We start from the raw sequence: 19092 nt of genomic DNA, 5'->3' as shown, positions 1-19092 counted from the left end.
TGATATTTGGGTGGCTGTTGCCCCTTTTGGAGCCTCCTGACTATGCCATCCAGTGGGTTTCTGTGCACACAGTGGGTGTCTGAAGCTGTGTTTCCCTCTGCAGAAGAAAGCCCCGCCCCCCCCTCCAACCTCGATGCCCAAGACTGTGCCAGCTGCCCCGCCTGCTCTCGCAGGGCTTCCTGGAGCCCCCGTGAACATGTACTCTAGAAGAGCAGGTAAGGGTGGCCTTGGAGTGGGAGCTTGCTCGAACGATTAACTGTCCCAGAGAGAGAGGCCGATGTGTAGCTGTTGTGCTTGGGGAGGAGGTGATGGGTGTCACACCGTGGAAGGTAATGCTGGTGTCACCAGGAGGAATCCTTGGGGACGAGTGCAGCTCTCCAGAGCTTTGCGTGGCTCGGCAGCTGTCTGCATTGACAAGCTGTGGGCACAGCCATGTCCCATCCAGAAGCACAGGGCCTGTGCCACAGTGGGATGAGATAGGGAACCACCCCAGGGCCAAAAGCCAAAACACATCTGTGTAGAAAGGCGTCCTTGTCAGGGTTGGGCCACAACATGGCTTCCTGCACGTCCCTGTGTGCTTTTCCTCTGACGCAGTGAGCGCAGAGCGTTTGGAAGCTGGAGGCCACCTGGTGCGTTCACCTCAATTTGCTTCCCTCCCCTTTGCAGCCGGAACCAGAGCTCGCTACGTTGACGTCCTGAATCCAAGCGGGACCCAGCGGAGCGAGCCGGCTCTTGCTCCTGCAGACTTTGTCGCTCCACTCGCGCCACTCCCAATTCCTTCTAACTTGTTCGTGCCAAGCCCAGGTAGGCAGCATGAGCACCAGCCCCTCCGGGTCAGCCCCCAGTCTCCTGACCTTTCACCCTCTTTCTATGAGTCTCTCCTAAATCTCCCGTTAAAAGAATGACCTGGCCAGCATGCAGAGAGCCTGGGGTTGGTTTGTGGTTTTTTTTTTATTTGCCTGTTTCTGCGTGAGTGTGCCGCGTGTGCATGAGTGTGCCGCGTGTGCATGAGTGTGCCGCGTGTGCATGAGTGTGCCGCGTGTGCATGAGTGTGCCGCGCGTGCATGAGTGTGCCGCGCGTGCATGAGTGTGCCGCGTGTGCAGCGTGAAACCCTCTTCCTCTCGGGGTGTCTTCAGTGAGACCCCAGGGACGTTCTGGACGGAATGATGGCCTCCTCACTCTGTCATCCCCAGATGCAGAAGAACCACAGCTTCCAGACGGGACTGGCAGGGAAGGGCCTGCAGTAGCTAGGGGCATGGCCAATCCAGAGCCTGCCCCAGAGCCCAAGGTGAGCGGGTGCAGTGGGAAAGAGGGGAAAGGTACCCAGTAAGGAGGCACCTCCCCATCCTGCCAGACAGGGCCTTGCCTTCTGCAAGTCAGTACCCAGTGTGTACGCAGAGTGTTCCGTCTTAAACGCCTCGCACTTATGTGTGATAGAGATGGAAGGTAGAATGCAGGGTGCCGGGCGGGACAGAGCTGTTTGGGAAGACGGAGATCTGGGGATAGTGGCGGTGATGGTTGCTCAGCCTGGTGAATGTGCTTAAAACTTAAAAATGATTAAAGTGGTAAATTTTATGGTATGTATATTTTACAATTTTTAAAATTGGGAAAAATAAAATTAATTACTCTAAGTTAAAGAGAAATTACCTACCAATAATAAAAGTATATTTTCATCCAAAAAAAAAAAAAAATGACTCCCATGTGAAGTAGAACAGCTGAGACCAGTCAGGAGTGGTGTAATCCCATTGACAAATTACAATCCCCTGTAATCCCAGCTCTTTGGGAGGCCGAGGTGGGCGGGTCACTTGAGGTCAGGAGTTCGAGACCAGCCTGGCCAACATGGTGAAACCCCATCTCTACTTAAAAAAAAAAAAACAAAATTTAGCTGGGTATGGTGGTGGGTGCCTGTAATCCCAGCTACTCAGGAGGCTGAGGCAGAAGAATCGCTTGGACCCAGGAGGCAGAGGTTGCAGTGAGCTGAGATTGCGCCATTGCACTCCAGCCTGGGCGACAGAGCGAGACTCCATCTCAAAAAAAAAAAACAAAATCCGCTCAACCGCTCAAATTGCACTCTCTACGGTGGGACAGGCCTGGGCCTAATCCTATTCTCCATTCATCAGCTGTGTAAAGCATGGGACAGTCGCTCACCTCTCTAAGCCTCAGTTTTCCCCACTGTAAAATGGGAGTAACAGTAGCCCCAGATTGCAAGCCTGTCATGGGCACACACAGGCACCTGGTAGAGAGCTGCCAGGGTCAAGAGCCAGCAGGGTTGTGCGACTGGACCCACGTGTGAGGCACTTTTCTTTTCACTTCTCTCTGAGGAGCACTTTACGTGGAAGAAGGCATTTGTAACCCAGGCTAGAACAGTTTCATATTTTTCGGCCTGGTGTGAGAGACTGAAATGCCCTGGGATTTGGTTGCTGCAATTCTTCTTTTTCTCAGCAGGTTTTAAGCTCTGCAGCGTCACTTCCTGGCTCCGAACTCCCCTCCTCCAGGCCCGAGGGTTCCCAGGGAGGAGAGGTAAGGAGTGCTGACGCCAGGGCCCCCCGCAGCCCAGGCCTCCCCAGCAGCTCACTGTCCAGGCGCCTCTTCCTTTATGGAGGGTGGTACTGGGTAGGAAGAGGCAGTTTAGAAACAAGAGCACCTCGAAGGTGGTGTTCCTGGGGGAAAAAAATTGCACTTGTTTTAACCAAACTGTTTAGGAGCTCCAGGAGGGGTGCAGGGGGTTTGACTTGTCACCTCAGTCCCTGTCCTCTCCCCTCAACAGCACGGAATCACCTTGAATTGTGAGGTGTCAGGAGGTGAAGCAGGCTTAGGCCGAGGCTGGACTTTTCCTCCCAGCCCTCCCCTAAGCTAATGGTTGTTTCGGGATAACAGCTTTACATTGAGACAGGAATCTTAAGCTAACACTGGCCTTTTTTCCCTTTTGAGTTATATTGATTCTAATGGCATCACAAAGCTTTTGAAATGGAACTGACGGCTTGGATTGGACAGTGACGCGCATGTTGACTTTGTCCGTGTTTTATGTGTGTTCTTGCTGTTTTGTAGCTTTCGCGCTGTAGTTCAATGAGTTCATTATCACGTGAAGTGAGCCAGCATTTTAATCAGGTACCTGCGGCTGGTGGTCCTCACTAACATGAGAGCTGGCGTGTGCCGCCTGTGTTCCTCAGCACGCGGTGCCGGTTCGCCGCGTGCGCTTTGCCACTAACCTCGCCCGTTGTCTCCCTCAGCGTCACGTGACCAAGGGTACAGGGTTTCACTCACTGCAACTCACCTCTGGTTCAACGATCCTCTGTCTCCCTTCCGATACTGGGATTACAGGCATGACCACCCTGCCGGATGGGGTTTCTACATGTTGGTCAGGCTGGTCTCGAACTCCCGACCTCAGGTAATCCGCCCGCCTCAGCCTCCCAAAGTGCTGGGAATACAGCAGTGTTCCTTTAAACGGCCTTAAAGGGGATTTGCTGTTCAGTATCCACATACACGGAGCGACTGGATCGACCCTGAGGTGTCCTAGTCAATGAGTGGGTTCTGTCATTTTGCTCTTTCCAAATTGGTTTTTCCAATGACGGGCCTGGGTCGTGGCCTCGCCGAGCGAGTGTTTCCCCCCCAGTCAGGATGCTCTCCTTCGGAAGGAAGATTGCTCCTTTCTGATCAAGCATGAGAACGTTGGTTTGAGGCCGGGGTGGGTGCAGCAGTGACGGTGTCCTGCCCCTAGTGTGGGAGAGAGGTGAACGAATGCTTCATCTTCTGCCTGTCATGGCACCAGCTGCACCGTGGCTCAGCAGAAAGGCTTGCAGCGACCCTTCCGCCTGCAAATGAGAGCCCTGGGCCTTGTGTCATGGCTGGAGCCTTAGATCTGCAGCCGTGGGCACCTCCTAACCACCTCGCACGCTCGGTGCCACCTCAGTGCTGTGTGCACCTTCCCATTGCATGTTCCGGTGCTTAAAACATTTGCTCTGCACGTTGCTTTGATTTTCACCATTTTTCTATGAACCATTAAATAACTAAATCCAGTGTTGCAAGAAGTGTCTTCGATCTGCTTCTGTAGCTTATTTAAAAGTACTGTAAATCCCACATAGAAGCGGTGTCTGTATCTGCAGTTGAAATGCCAGCTGCTGTGCAGCGCAGCCCCGCTGAGGTGACTTCTCTGTGCTTCTCAGGCTCCTGGCGACCTCCCTGCTGTAGGGGGCCCTCCCAGCGGGGCCGTGCCCTTCTACAACCCTGCTCAGCTGGCACAGGTGAGTGACTCCTACCTTTCCCCACGAGACCCTAACAAGTCCACTGACTTCCTGACCCTGCTGCTCAGTGATGGCAGCTTTCTTCCCTAGATTGTCTTTTTCTTTCTTTTAAAAAATATATTTATTTATTTATTGAGACAGGGTCTTGCTATATTGCCCAGGCTGGAGTGCAATGGTGCGATCTCTAATCTCAGCTCACTGCAGCCATAATTTCCTAGGCTGAAGCAATCCTCCTGCCTCAGCCTCCCGAGTAGCTGGGACTACAGGTACAGTCAGCACACCTGGCAAATTTTTGTATGTTTTGTAGAGGCAGGGTCTCACCTTGTTGCCTAGGCTGGTCTTGAACTACTAGGCTCAAGCGATCTTCCCATCTCTGCTTCCCAAAGCGCTGGGATTACAGGCTTGAGCCACCGTGCCCAGCTTCTCTTTTCTGAATGAAAGTTGCACACCTACTGGGTGGCAGTCCACAGGGCACTGTGAGGAGCCAGGCTGGGCCCTTCCTGGCTGCCATTTCTCCCTCCCTGCTCCCGTGTGGAGCTCTGTGTGGACACCAGGCCCTCCATGCTTCTGCATTCGCTTTGCCTTTTCCTAGGTTGTAGTTTGTAAAATGTGCTTGGCTTCCTACTTGTGTATCCCTCATTCAGCCCCCAGCTCTGCCACGTCTGCTGTTCTGTCCTCCTGGAGCCTGTGGTCTCTGAGCCGAGTGTGATCTCTCCTCCCTTGGCCCGGGCACCCGGGTCTCCCCAGAGTGGGTCCCCCAGCTTTGGAATCCTATGTTGCTGCCTTTCTTAGTTATTCTGTTTGTCTTGGTGACACACATCCTCTGGTAGCTCTTGCTTTTTTTGTATGTTTTTTATTTCTTTTTCCTAGTAGCTTCTTAACAGAAAGGTCCCGGGGTGACTTGGGAGAAGCCTTTCATGTCTGGAGCTGCCTTTCTTCTCCGGCCTGTCTGGCTGGCTGGTAGAATTCTTGGGCCAGAGTTGCTTTCTTCAGAACTGCAAGTGGCCATAGGTTTCCTGGTGCCTGTGGTTGCTGAGACCCCAGGACCATTCTGCCTGCAGCCCCTTTCAGGGTCCGTTTCCCTGGGACCTGCAGGGCTCCACCCTCAGCCCCCTTGGGCCTGACTACATGCCCTTCAGCTGGGGACTGTTCTAGAATGTTTCCTGTGGTTTCCCTCCCTCAGCCTCTTCTCTCCTCCCCTGTCCCTTGCCTGTGGAGTATAGACTGGCTCCCAGCGTAGGGGAGCTGAGCGGGGGCCAAGGTCTGGGGCCTCTTGGGATTCAGCCCCGTTGTCACCCCAGCCTCTGCCCTCACGGCCTCACATACTCCTGACTGCAGGCTTCCTGGGCTGGGGCGGAGGCTCCCAGGACCACTGCCCCCTGGCTGTCACCTGCTTTTCAGCATCCAGACTAGTCGATTTTGGTGTTGTCCTGCTCCCTTTACCATGTGGTTAGTGCCTTTACAAAAATTCCTTGACTTTCCCCTCCGTGAGGCTTTGCGAGGGAGCAAGAGCGGATGCCTGCATTGGCCGGCTGTCTGCACCTGGGGTCCCCGCGTCCCCTGCAGTAGGCCAGGCCTGGCCACCACTTGTCCCTGGACTCTGGACAGCCAGGCTGGCTCTGCAGAGCAGCTCTAGGTCTCATGGCCCTGACGAAACCGCGGCACCTCCTGGCCACCCTCACAGTAAACGTTGATGGTTAAGGACTCGGTGCTTTCAAGGGAGCCCAGGACTTGGCACTGACTTGTCGGTTTCCAGAGGCTTTTAGAAACAAAAACGAAGCCTTCAGCTTTTTGGCGCCAATGGCCCGTGTGGTTCATTATGTGGACCAGCCCCTGCCATGCTGTGCCCAGGCACTGCCCACCCTGGGGACAGGCATGCAGAGGTCATGCTGTTGATTTCATTCCAGGCCTGCGCCACCTCCGGGAGCTCAAGGCTAGGGAGGATTGGCCAGAGGAAGCACCTGGTGCTGAACTAGGCTTGCCCTGCTGTGAACCTGCACTTGGAGCCCTGACGCTGCTGTTCTCCCCGAAGAACCCGACCGACCCCCGCGACCTCCGTCCCGCCCCCAGGGAGACACAGCGGTGACTCAGAGCTGGTCGCACGCTGCGCCTCCCTCCTCACTGCCCATCGTAATGAATTATTTTGAAAATTAATTCCACCATCCTTTCAGATTCTGGATGGAAAGACTGAATCTCTGACTCAGAATTGTTTGTCGAAAAGAATGATGTGACTTTCTTAGTTATTTAGGATGATTTAAGGATATAGTATTCCTGGTCATTTAAGAGTGTTCATTCAGTGAAGCTGGAGCTGTCTCTGCCACAGGAGAGCCACATGGTCGGTAGTAACCAGGGCCTCTCCAAGCCCTCAGTCACTGCCTAGTGAGTCCCACGCTTCCTTTAAGGTGCTGGGAGCAAAGAGAGAGTGACTGAGGCAGACCCCGACCCCTGCTCTGCACCATCTGGGCCCTCACCGTGTTTGAACCTGGCTGAATGAGTGGAGGGCTCCGTGTTCTCAATCAGCCCCTCCGAGGAGCCGCGGGGTTCCTTTGGCATTAGTTCACAGTTTTTGAGAGAGGCCCTAGTTACTGAAGTGAATTTCTTTCCTGTCGCAAAGACGTTTCCAGCCTCACTTTACTTTCTATGGCCTGATGAGGACCATGGGTGATTTTGTGCACCCGAAGCGCTGGGGACTGCCCACCATGTGGCCCAGTCACTGGGAAGGAGCCCCAGAAAGCCGGCTGTCTGACATGATGGCTCAGGGTGGTCATCCAGGGTGAAAACTGACCGTGTGATGTTTGATTTGGGCTTCATTTCGTGTGTAGGAGCACGGTTAGACTCATTGTTAAGGAAGCTGGATGCACTTCTCTAAAAGGCTGCACTTTCCATGAGCACTTTTCATGGTGCAATCCATGTGACCCACTTTCTCACCTGGGGGACATTGGTTCAGGGGTTGGTAACATCTTGGGGAGAGTATCTTAACACAGTTTCTTGACAACAGCTCTGGAACTTAGTATTTCTGCCCCGAGTTTTGCCACACTGAGACTTTTTGAGTAGCTTCTGGTGGACTCAGCCCTGTTGAACCCAGAGACGGGCCTCCTCTCACTGATGCAAAGCTTTAAGGCTTCTCTGACTGTTCTGAAAACTCTTCGTGTTCTTGTCAAGTCTAAAGAGACTGAAGAAAAGACTTAAATACTAATACAAATCAGTAGATAATTTCTGTAGGTTCTGCTGGAGGAATATAAACTGGTGTTTTAAATTTAAGTGTAGAAATTGTAGAATGTGGAGTTAGCACAGGCCCTTCCTGGCTTTTTCTGTTTCACTTGATCATTTAGCCCAGACCACCCAGGATGTTTTCCAAAATGTTTCACAGGCGTGTCCCGCTGGATCCATTTGTCCTTGTCACTTGGAGAAAGGCCAGTCCCTGTGACGGGGCAGCCCTCTCTGTCCCTTGGTCAGCTCGTGTGATTCCTGGGACCTCTTCGTGTCGGCCCTGCCCGCTGTTCTGGGGTCGACTGCCACGACTTTCGATTCAAGAAGCTTCCTCCAGGCGGGAGCGGCTATTTTTCCTAAATGAGAATTGTTACATTGCAAATTGTTGAATAAAATATTTTGCGCTCCTTCAAGCACCTTCAAGTGTGGTCTAGTGAGTGCAGGTGTCCGCAGGCCTCCGCGCTCTCCTGGCCTACGCCCAGGTCCTCTCCGGCGACTGGGACCTGCCGGGTGGGGAGGGGCGTGGGAGCCCCGTGCGGGCCCGCTGCGGCGCAGTCCTCCGGCCGCCAGGGGCCGCTGTGGGCGGGGCGGGGGCGGGGCCGGGGCCGGGGCGCGGCCCCGCGGCGGCCGTTGCTGGGTCCCGGCCGGGCTGCCACCGCCTCTGGGCGGCCGGGCCTCCGGGAGTACCGGTTCGGCTTCGGAGTCTGCGGACCCAGCCAGGGGTGCCCGGTTCCCACTCCTCTCCCCGAGCGGCGTCTCCGTCGGGGTCGAGCCTCCGCCGCGACAGGCGCCCAGCCGCCTGTCCCCCCAGGCCCTGCCTGCGGACCGCCCTGGGAACGGCGTCTGGGAGCGCCGAGGGGCTGGCGGGACTCGGGGCCCGGGTCATGCGGCAGCCGCCCCCGCCCCTCCGCGACCACCCCTGGCCCAAGCGGGAGCCGCAGCGGCGTTTCTGCTCCTCCCTGCGCCGGCGACCCCGGACCCGGCACCCCTGACCCCTCGCGCTGCCTGCGTCCCCGCGCCGAAGCCTCCCCCGGGAGGGCCCGTCCATGCCGTCCAAGGCGGAGAGCCTGCGGCCCTCGGAGCCGGCCCCGCAGCCGCCGGAAGGGAGGACGCTCCAAGGACAGCTTCCCGGCGCTCCGCTGGCCCAGCGCGCGGGGTCCCCTCCCGATGCTACGGGCTCCGAGAGCCCCGCGCTTGCCTGCAGTACTCCGGCCACGCCCAGCGGCGAGGACCCGCCAGCCCGAGCAGCACCCATCACCCCGCGGCCCCCCGCCAGGCCTCGGCTGGAGCGAGCCCTGTCCCTGGACGACAAGGGCTGGAGGAGGAGGCGTTTTCGAGGCAGCCAGGAGGACCTGGAAGCCCGGAATGGGACCAGTCCCTCCAGGGGCTCAGTGCACAGCGAGGGCCCCGGGGCCCCCGCCCACAGCTGCTCCCCGCCCTGCCTGAGCACCTCCTTGCAGGAAATCCCGAAGTCCCGCGGGGTCCTGGGCAGTGAGAGAGGGAGCCCGTCCTCGGGGGGTAACGCGCTCTCTGGGGTGGCCAGCAGCTCCCCGAACCTCACGCACAGAGACGCCGCCGTGGCGGGGAGCTCGCCCAGGCTGCCCAGCCTGCTGCCCCCGCGCCCACCGCCTGCCCTGAGCCTGGACATCGCTTCCGACTCCCTGAGGACAGCAAACAAGGTCGACTCGGATCTTGCGGACTACAGGCTCCGCGCGCAGCCGCTCCTGGTGCGGGCCCACAGCAGCCTGGGCCCCAGCCGGCCCCGGAGCCCCCTGGCCTGCGACGACTGTTCCCTTCGCTCGGCCAAATCCTCCTTCAGCCTCCTGGCGCCCATCCGCAGCAAGGACGTCCGCAGCAGGTAGGGCCTGGCGGGTGCAGCCCCTGCGCCGCCTTCATTGTAGTGTTCAGGCTGCTGGAACCTCGTGAGACCGTTCCCATCAGCAGCGTTTAAGATGCCTAAGCAGAAAGAACGAAGCGGGTCTCCCGCAGCCACCCCATCTCCCAGCCCCTCCCCACAGCTGCGCCCTTCCCATCTCTCCCGAACTTCCCAGAACTTTTCCTGTGTGTTTCGGAACCATTCGTGGGCGTGACATTGTGTTAAGGTAGACAAGATGGCATCCTGCATACAATTACGTATCTGGCGCTTTTTCTTGTTTAGTCTTGGGAAACGTCATCAGTGTGTACGATCCGCCCCTTTGGTTGTTTTTGTTTGTTACTCTCTCTGTCGCCCAGGCTGGAGTGCAGTGGCGCGTTCCCGGCTCACCGCAACCTCTGCCTTCTGGGTTCAAGGGATCCTCCTGCCTCAGCCTCCTGAGTATCTGGGATTACAGGCGCCCGCCACCACACCTGGCTAAATTTTGTATTTTTAGTAGAGACGGGTTTTCACCGTGTTGGCGAGGCTGGTCTCGATCTCCTGGCCTCGGCCTCCCAAAGTGTTGGGATTCCAGGCTTGGGCCCCTGCGCCCGGCCTGCCCCCTTTGTTTTTTTTCTGCCGCAAGAGGCCCCAGATGTGTTGAGGCTACTTTGGTTTAGCCACTTGTTCATGAGGAACGTTTTGGTGGGCTGCAGCTGTTGCTGGAAGGAACTGCAGCTGAACCCATGACCTCTCCCAAGCCTGGTCTTGTCTTGGGGTCTCAGTCTGGGGGCTTGTCCTGAGATGCTCCCACTATGACTTGGCACGGCCACCTGCACCCTTCTTTTCCTCCCCCCTCCCCCGCTGCCATGGTGCCCAAGTCTTGTCTGTCTGCCATGGCGGGAGGCAGGACAGGTGTGAGAAGGGAGAGGTGTGAGGTGGTTTCTGTGTTGGTGTCCTGGGGCCGTTGTAACTCATGACCACAGACTGGGAGGCTTGCAACAGCAGAGCTGGACTCTCTCCCAGTTCTAGAGGCCAGAAGTCTAAAATCAAGGTGTGGCCAGGCAGCCTCTCCAGAGCCTCAGGGAGGGTCCTCCCACCGCCTCCTGCTCCTGGGGCCCCACTTGTTCCTTGGCTTGTGGCTACACGCTCCAGTCTCTGCCTCTGTCTTTATGTGGCCTCTTCCCTGTCTCTCTCTGTTCCTCTCTCTTTTTATAAGGACACCAGTCATTGAATTTACTGCCTACCCTAAATCCAGGGTGATCTTATCTTGAGGTCCTTAATTAAACACGTCTGCAAAGACCCTGTTTCCAAATAAAGTCCCATTCCAAGGTTCTGGGGGTCTGGGGGTAGACATGGCTTTGGGGATCACTGTTCAGCTCACCACAGTCCCCGAAGGTAGCCTCACTTCCCAGTGCCTGTGGTCCACCAGCAGGCAGGTGGGCTCAGGCCTGGAGTGAGGGCCCGTGCCTGGCTCCCCCACCATACTCCCCTCCTGTGCATGGATGGAACAGGTGCGATCACACACAGGGCAAAACTGTTGCTTTTGTTAAAATAATTCACTGCAGGGCTCCTTGTAAAGGGTGAGATTTCTTGGTGCATCTAAAACATCACATTTTAAAATTAGATCCGGTTTACGTAGATACACCTGTTAGAGAAAATGACAGTCGTGTCTCAGATTTGGATCCTCAAGTCATTGTTTTCAAACAACCAGGAAACGAGGGTTGATGTGGATCCTTTAACCCAGTTCTGCTGCCTAAAAACTTCCCATTTCCAGACCTCTGGTCTGTTCTAGAATAGGGGTTGGCACACTCTTTCTGTCAAGGGGGAGACACAGACAGTGGGGACCAAAGGGCGTCTGTGTGCCAGTGAGTCTATTAGGGACATACATTGGAACCTCGCTCTTTTTTCTGTCTCTGCCATTCCACACAGTAAAACCCATTCTGAGCTTTTGGGCCACACGTGCACGGCTGGGTCCACCCTGTTTGAGAATGGCTGCTGGCTTTTGCCAGTGCCTTGGGGATGCCAGGGCGGGTTAGGGGGCCTTTCACCACCCGTTCCTTTTGCTCTGAGAGCTGGCCCAGGCTGTGGCAGCCAGCCTGAGCGTCCTCATGCAGAAGCTCTGCAGTGTCCTGGCCCTGGATGGGGGTCCGAGGCAGCTCTGCCCCTGCCTGTGTCTAGACACAGGAATGGCTGTGAGGGCCACCCCTGGCCTGCTGTTACTAACCATGCTCTGGACAGAGCTGGGCAGACCGACCACGTGGCTGCTGGTGTGGACATGATGGGCACTGCCGGCAAACGGACCGTGGGCCTCCAGTCTAGTGACCGAGGAGCCCTTGCTGGGCCCGGGATCACTTGACAGTGGTGGCCACGGGAACACTCTGTCCCGAATGACCACTGTGTGAACACAGCTGTCCCGACCGGGATTGTCAACAGTTTAAGGGGTGAGGTAGCGAGGTTCCTCCCTGCTGACATGATTTAATCGTGTCCAGCGAAGCTTGGTGAGCTGCAGCCAGGGTTGAAGAAGTTCTCGCGGGAGGTCACAAGAATCCGGCACTATGCCCTCGTCTCCCCTTGCGAAAGGGAACCATGCCAGAAGGAGCAGCGCAAGTGTGACTTAGAGAGGGAGTGAGGAGGACGGCTGGCAAGCCTAGCCCACGGCATTTCTGTATAGTCGGCGAGCTGAGAACGGGTTTTACATTTCCAAATGGTTGGAAAAAGTCAAAACCATTCTAATAATGTTTCACAGTACAAGAAAATTGTAAAATTCAGATTTCAGTGTCTGTAAATCAAGCGTCTTGGGCACATGGCTGTGCCCCTTGTGACCACATCCCCTGGTGGCTTTTGCACCACAGTAGCAGAGCCCACAGTAACAGACACTGGTCGGCTCACGGAGCGGCAGGTGGGTGCTGTTGCCTCTTGACAGGTTAGCAGCCCTCGTGGCAGAAGGTGCTGAGTGTGGGGAGGGGCAGGGACGTTGCTGTGCCACACGGTGTTTAACCATCTGTGCGCACCGCTGTATTAAAATCCGAAAGCACCAGCCTGGACAACGTGGCAAGACCCTGTTTCTACAAAAATAGAAAATAAATAAAAAACTAGCCAGGCGTGGTGGCGCTGCACCTGGAGTCCCAGCCACTCGGGAGGCTGAGGCAGGAGGATCACTTGAGCCTGGGAGGTGGAGGCTGCAGGGAGCTGTGTTAGTGCCACTGCACTCCAGCCTGGGCACAGAGTGAGACCCTCTCCCCACTAGAAACCAAAACAAGCAAACCCAAAAGTGCATCAAAGCCGCGGCGTGTCGAGGAGACGGACGCGTTTCCGTGTAGCTCGTGTGGTCTCCGTGTCTTAGACCATCCGGCCTGGTGCTGGGGCCAAGGGAGAAAGCAGGAGAACCAGCCCCTCCCCGAACAGCACCCTGTGCGCACTGCCTTGACTTACAGTTTGGGAGCTCTCTGTGGCTTTCCCGGGACCCCACCACCAAAAAGCCCAAAATGTCACCCTCTCATGCCTCTTCCCGGGAGGTAGGGAGGGGGTGTGAACCCGCCCTGGGTGTTTGTTCAGCCAGGTCAGGCCTTGTGTTCCTGGAGAGCAGACAGCAGTACCCGGGCTCCAGGAGAGTCCTTGCTTGGGGTTGGGGGCAGCTCCTGACATTCCATGGGTTATGCTGTTGTCCCTGGGGACCTGGCCCAGACCCCCAGGGATGCGTCCTGTGCCTCGCCCTGAGCTTGGGGTCCTCCCGTCACAGGAGTTACCTGGAGGGCAGCCTCTTGGCCAGTGGGGCCCTGCTGGGGGCGGATGAGCTGGCCCGCTACTTCCCAGACCGGAACATGGCACTCTTCGTGGCCACCTGGAACATGCAGGGCCAGAAGGTGAGTGGCTCTGGGTGGTGCTGGGCGGGGAAGGGCGGGGTGGTGCTGGACAGAGGCAGGTGAGGGAGACGGGGCAGCTCTGTGCCTCATCCTGGGGCTGGGAGGGCAGAGCCCCGAGGTGAACCCCACTGCTAACCGCAGTACAGGAGGGTGAGAGTGGGTAAGAACCCCCGTCCCCCAGAGCTCCCGCCTGCACCTCCCTGGCCGTGTGGCTGCAGAAAGTAGGGGAGGGGTTTGGGGCAACGGGCCTGGCCGAGAATCGTCTGCTCAAGGTGAGCGGGAGGGCAGCCAGCGGAGCATGCGTGGGGCGGCTCAGGGGCAGGTGGGCAGCACTGGCTGGGGTCACAGTGACGGGAGGGTCGTACAGGGCTGGTCGTTGGACAGACTCGTGTTTGGAGAGGGAAACTGAGGCCGAGGGCCAACCTGAGGTGTGTTTGGTGTGTCAGAGGCTGCCTCGGAGACTGACCAGGGCAGATCCCTTCTTGGCCCTGGCCTCAGTTTCCCCTCATTCGGAGGAGTCGCTGGTACTCAAGGCGCTGCAGTGGGATTCACCCACAGGCGCCTGCAGGTTGCGGGAGGAGCCGGCCCACCGCATGCGCCTTCCTTCCAGGAGCTCCCGCCCAGCCTGAACGAGTTCCTGCTCCCAGCCGAGGCCGACTATGCCCAGGACCTGTACGTCATCGGGGTCCAGGAGGGCTGTTCTGACAGGTAGGGCAGCCGCAGGCCCTGCTGTGCCTGCCCGGGGGCTGCCATCTCTGAAGCTGCTGGGCGCTGAGACCCGGGTCGTGGCCGGGTATGGGCAGCCTCCACACCTGGGTGGGATGCACGGGTCAGTTTTTTTCCAGTGGCAACTCGGAGAGTTTACAATCAATGAGATTTGATTTTGGTAACAAATTGTTGATGGGCGAGAGTAGAAGGGCAGCAGGAGCAGGGCTGGGCTCCAAGGCCTCCCGGGCCCCCATGTCATGGCGGGAACAGCAGGTGGCTGCCGCCCACACAGGTGTTCTAGGGGAAGGAGTTGAGGTGGCCCCACCCCCCTGGCCCATGAGTCCTGCAGGCAGAAGGAGCTCTGCTCACTGGGGTCTCGGCGGGGATCCAGGGGAGCCACTCAAGTGGAACTGGGGCCTGTGGCCCCCGGCAGGTCCCAACTCTGACCCACCAGGCCTTCTGGCAAATGCTTCTCTGCACAAGACACCAAGGCCAGGTCGTGGGGTTCTCCCTAGTAGCTCCTTGACGGGCTCCGGGCAGCAGGTCTAGGGCCACGTCCCCCAGCCGGCCGCGCTGCCTCCTCTGCAGGCGGGAGTGGGAGACTCGTCTGCAGGAGACGCTGGGCCCACACTACGTGCTGCTGTCCTCGGCGGCCCACGGCGTGCTCTACATGTCGCTCTTCATCCGCAGGGACCTCATCTGGTTCTGCTCAGGTGGGCGCGGCTGGAGGGGCGGGCGCGGCTGGAGGGGCGGGCGCAGCTGGAGGGGCGGGCGCAGTAGGAAGGTGGCAGCCCCCCTTTCCACGGCTGACCCGGGGCCTTGGCAGGACAGTCACACTTTGCGTCTGGGATCTGGGGGTTGCTATGTCACACCCGGGCTCCACAGCGAGCCCCCACTGGCACGCGGGTCCGGCCACGACCCCCGGCCTGGCAGCGTCCCGCAGGTGAGCTGAGGGCTGCCCCTCCCACAGAGGTGGAGTGCTCCACGGTGACCACACGCATCGTGTCTCAGATCAAGACCAAGGGGGCCTTGGGCATCGGCTTCACCTTTTTTGGCACCTCCTTCCTCTTCATCACGTCCCACTTCACCTGTAAGTTGCTTGGTGCCCGCGTCGCAGGTGCTGCGTGAGAACAGCCTTCCTCTCCTGTCCAAGGCAGGGGTCCTGGCCGCTGGCTTCATCTTCCACCCAGGGCCGTGGGGCGGGCACTATACTTGCTAAGATGCACGCCAAGGACCCCCAGCAGACCCCGGCACTGAGGGCGTGCCGTGCTGGGCCCATGCTCTGTCCTCCAAGGCAGAAATGTCACTGGCCGGGCCTGGCAGCAGATGCCCGGTGGAGTTGCGTCTGCAGGGGGCGCGCAGTCAGGGCATGGTCCAGAGGTGCGGCGCTTTAGGGAGACTCGAGCATCCGGAACCCTGTGGCCCCTACCCCATTTCTGTTCCCACAGCAGGCGACGGGAAGGTGGCGGAGCGGCTGCTGGACTACGCCAGGACCGTGCAAGCCCTGGCCCTGCCCAGAAATGTGCCTGACACCAACCCCTATCGCTCCAGCGCAGGTGAGGGCGCCCACGCTGCGTGCGGGTGGTGCCGCCGTGGTTCACACGTGGGCGCCCGTCGTTTTTAGGGCAGCTCTGCAGAGGCAGCGTCCTGAGCTTTGGGAAGCGAGGGCTGAAAAGTCCAGTGCCCCCAGTGCATGGCCCCTCGTGGTTCTTTAGCATGGTTAGTGGGGTGGGCGGATCCTGTCCACTTAGAGTGTGGTCCGCTGGCCTGGGTCCTGGTCCTCACCACTGCCCACCCTGCCACCTCCCCTGGCTGTGCGGAGAGGAGCAGAGACTTGGCCATCACCTGCCATGGGCGCCGTCTGCTCCTGAGGCTGCTCCAGCTGCCTTTTGGAGCTGTCCCAATGCAAATCCCACCCCAGAGGGCCCAGCCCCACTGGCTGGCGCGCAAGACCCACTTCCCCTGGGAGCCACTGCCAGGCCATGTTCTGGGGAAGGACCTGCCGTCCCTCTGCCTGTGCCCACGCATGGCCCACTGTGCCGCAGCGGATGTCACCACCCGCTTCGATGAGGTGTTCTGGTTTGGAGACTTCAACTTCCGCCTGAGTGGCGGGCGCACAGTCGTGGACGCCCTCCTGTGCCAGGGCCTGGTGGTGGACGTGCCGGCGCTGCTGCAGCACGACCAGCTCATCCGGGAGATGAGGAAAGGTGAGGGCCTGGGGGGGCGGGCGTGGCGGGAGATGAGGAAAGGTGAGGGCCTGGGGTGCCGCGGCTGGCACAGGCTGGTCTGAGCCAGTCTGAGTGCCCATCCCGTGGCAGGGTCCATCTTCAAGGGCTTCCAGGAGCCGGACATCCACTTCCTCCCGTCATACAAGTTTGACATCGGGAAGGACACGTACGACAGCACCTCCAAGCAGAGGACGCCCTCGTACACGGTGAGGCCCGCCCGCCGATGCCGGGAGCCGATGCCTGGCGTCAGGGGTCTGAGCCTGGATGGCCTGGACTTGAACCTCAGCTCTGCACCCTGGCCTTGTGGCGAGCCCCCTTTGGTGGAGAACGGCGCCCTCTCCATGGGTGTTTTCAAGGCTGGGTGAGCCGGCTGGCACACAGGGCACCAGCCACGCCCTCGCCCCGCAGAGCCTCTGCCCTCTGCCCGTTGCACCCTCGCTCACCCTCCTGCCAGGCCCATGGCTGCAGCTCTGGGCACGTCCCGATGTCTGCTGGAAGCCTCGAGAAGCCACTGAGGCAGGGCAGGGTAGGAGCGGCCGCTGTCAACAGGGTCTCTCCAGCGGCGAGGGACAGGCCCCGGCCCAGGTGGCCACAGATGCCAGGCAACAAAATAGGCATGGGTGTCGGGGGTCCCAGAAGGCTTCCTTGTGGGGGGCGCTTGAGAACAGCGGGGAGGTGAGCGGGCCACGCCCCACAGCTCCTCACGAGTAACTGGACCTCCTGCCTCTGGAATCTTCCCGAAGGACCGCGTCTTGTACAGAAGCCGCCACAAGGGTGACATCTGTCCTGTGAGCTACTCTTCCTGCCCCGGGATCAAGACGTCCGACCACCGCCCTGTGTATGGTCTCTTCCGGGTGAAAGTGAGGCCGGGCCGAGACAAGTCAGTGTTTTCCCACTCACCTTTCCCTCGGGCCCAGGGGTCGCGCCGTTGTCCCATGAGCTAAGAGGGTCCCTGTCATCGTGGGGTCCCACTTGGGGCTTTGTTCTGGGACCTTCAGGGCTGTGCTCCCCGGGATCAGCTGGACTCATCCTGGAGCAGGAAGAGGCAGGAAGGGGGAGAGGCTCTGGAAAGTGAAGAGAGGCCCAGCTGGGGGGCTGGGTGTGGCCAGCTGGAGGGAGGCCTTCAGCACTCAGGGTCCACCCCATCCTTCCTGCAGCTCTGTCCCAGGAACAGGCCTCCGTGTGCTTAGAGGCAGTGCCAGCCCGGGCCAGTGCCCACCTAACAGCCCCTCCTCCTGGCCCTGGGCGCCCTCCTAACGCCCCCGCCTCCAGGCCCAGCCCCCTCCTAACTCCCCCTCCTCCGGGCCCGACCTCCTCCTAACACCCCCTCCTCCTCCACAGCATTCCATTGGCAGCTGGCAAATTTGATAGAGAACTGTACTTACTAGGAATTAAAAGACGGATTTCGAAGGAGATTCAGAGGCAGCAAGCACTACAGAGTCAGAACTCCAGCACCATCTGTTCCGTTTCTTAACTGCAAGGTGGGGTGATCGTATTGATCAAAACCCACTGGGAAGGACATAGAGTTTGCCGCCTTTCGGGGATCCGAGGGACTGTGGCGACCGTGCCTCTGTGCCAGCGTCCCAGGAAGGATGCCAACCCTGAGCGAGCCTGTCCTTCTCCGTGGCAGGTTCACACGGCGTGGTGGGCAGGGCTTGGACTCGCCCGTCTCCGTGGCAGGTCCACACGGCGTGGGTGGGCAGGGCTTGGGCCCGCCTGGCAGCACCACGGACCCCAGCCACTCTCGGAGGCAGACGTCAGAATCCGTTCCTGAGCAGCCCCCATGCCCTGGGGCACTCACAGTGCCCCCCACCCCCCGTGCTCTGCGCCAGCCTCTCCGAGACTCCACACCCGAAGCAGGCGTCCATCTGTGTCCTCCTGGCAGCCCCTCAAACACACACCACCCCATGTCACACAGGTATCCAGAGCAAGGCTGGATCTGGGCTAGGTGACCCCTGGGGCCTCGGACCTCGGAGTGGGCCCCAGAGCCCAGCTGAGGAAGCCACACAGCCTCCAGGACGCGGCACGGTTCCCCTCCACTTGGCTGCAGGTTGCCCGCGGTGGGGCGAGGAGGCCCGCACCCCAGCATAAGGGCCTCCCTGGCTGAGTAGGAAGCCGCCTCCCCTCCTCTCACAGGCCAAGCCTGTTGTGTGAAACCATCTCGTGGTTTTGGTGATGTAGACCGTTTGCTTCTTTAACTCCAGCCACAGAATGACATTAGTGGAGCCTGGCTGGGGAACTGCCGGATGTTTAGGATGCCACCACCTTGAACACCTGGGCCGGGGATCCCCACCATGTCCCGGGGTTCTTTCTTCGAGAGTATAGAACCGTTCATTCTTGCTTTGTGTCCCATTCCATCTCTTGAAAAAATGTAGTCTTTGAATGTGCGAAAATCTAGGGACATTCAATCTAGTCTTTTAAATTATTTATTTTTCCATATTTATATTTTTAAATAAATACATATATTGAGCCTTAAAATCTCTTGCTGGCCAAAAACTGAAACCTGGAAGAAACAATATACATGCATACCCCGTTCTCACAATGTCCTTGTTTCAAAGGCTGTAAAATCCACAGGCAAAAAGTTTGGTCTCAACCCTCAACAGCTGACTGATCTTGTCCAGTTCATCTCTGCTCTTTAAAATCCTACATTCGGCTGGGTGCGGTGGCTCACTCCTATAATCCCAGCACTTTGGGAGGCTGAGGCAGGTGGATCACCTGAGTGGTGGGCAAATCACAAGGTCAGGAGTTTGAGACCAGCCTGGCCAACATGGTGAGACCACTCCCACATCTCTACTAAAATTACAAATATTAGCCGGGTGTGGTGGTGGGCACCTGTAGTCCCAGCTACTCAGGAGGCTGAGGTAGGAGAATTGCTCGAACCCGGGAGGCGGAGGTTGTAGAGAGCCGAGATCGCACAACTGCACTCCAGCCTGGGCAACAGAGTGAGACTCGTCTCCAAAAAAAAAAAAAAAGAAAAAGACTTTGC

At 58.4% G+C, this 19092-nt stretch overlaps 2 protein-coding genes across 17 annotated transcripts in view; both read left to right on the top strand.

Annotated features, from left to right (window-relative positions):
* SEC16A (SEC16 homolog A, endoplasmic reticulum export factor) overlaps positions 1–7875 on the top strand; it is a 43229-nt gene extending 35354 nt beyond the window's left edge. For 2 of the 11 annotated variants that reach the window (XM_032165676.2, XM_032165678.2), the window contains exons 25-31: positions 104–215; positions 667–804; positions 1195–1289; positions 2444–2521; positions 3050–3109; positions 4165–4242; positions 5581–6142. In XM_032165676.2, the coding sequence (XP_032021567.2) occupies positions 104–215; positions 667–804; positions 1195–1289; positions 2444–2521; positions 3050–3109; positions 4165–4242; positions 5581–5655 (636 nt within the window). In that variant the 3' untranslated portion in view covers positions 5656–6142. The other 9 variants (XM_058445110.1, XM_058445108.1, XM_058445103.1 and 6 more) reach the window with 8 other exon arrangements.
* A 182-nt stretch (positions 7876–8057) lies between these two features.
* On the top strand, positions 8058–18584 carry INPP5E (inositol polyphosphate-5-phosphatase E). Of its 6 annotated transcripts, none has more exons than XR_009215161.1 (11): positions 8058–9310; positions 13047–13170; positions 13781–13878; positions 14467–14591; positions 14849–14968; positions 15327–15434; positions 15924–16085; positions 16197–16312; positions 16850–16966; positions 17448–17587; positions 17737–18584. XR_009215161.1 is itself a non-coding variant. In XM_032165671.2 (11 exons), the coding sequence occupies exons 1-10, from the start codon at positions 8499–8501 to the stop codon at positions 17578–17580; spliced, it is 1935 nt and encodes a 644-aa protein (XP_032021562.1). In that variant the 5' UTR covers positions 8058–8498; the 3' UTR covers positions 17581–17587; positions 17737–18584. The 6 variants fall into 6 exon arrangements, 5 of the variants coding, with proteins under 5 accessions (XP_032021562.1, XP_032021563.1, XP_032021565.1 ...); XM_032165671.2 differs by having other exon boundaries at positions 16850–16986; XM_032165672.2 differs by having other exon boundaries at positions 15330–15434; positions 16850–16986; positions 17448–18584.
* The last annotated feature ends 508 nt before the right edge of the window (positions 18585–19092 follow it).

Source organism: Hylobates moloch, unplaced genomic scaffold (genome assembly GCF_009828535.3).
Source record: "Hylobates moloch isolate HMO894 unplaced genomic scaffold, HMol_V3 SCAFFOLD_10, whole genome shotgun sequence".
Lineage (NCBI taxonomy): Eukaryota > Metazoa > Chordata > Mammalia > Primates > Hylobatidae > Hylobates > Hylobates moloch.
This window is presented reverse-complemented; position numbering and strand designations above follow the sequence as displayed.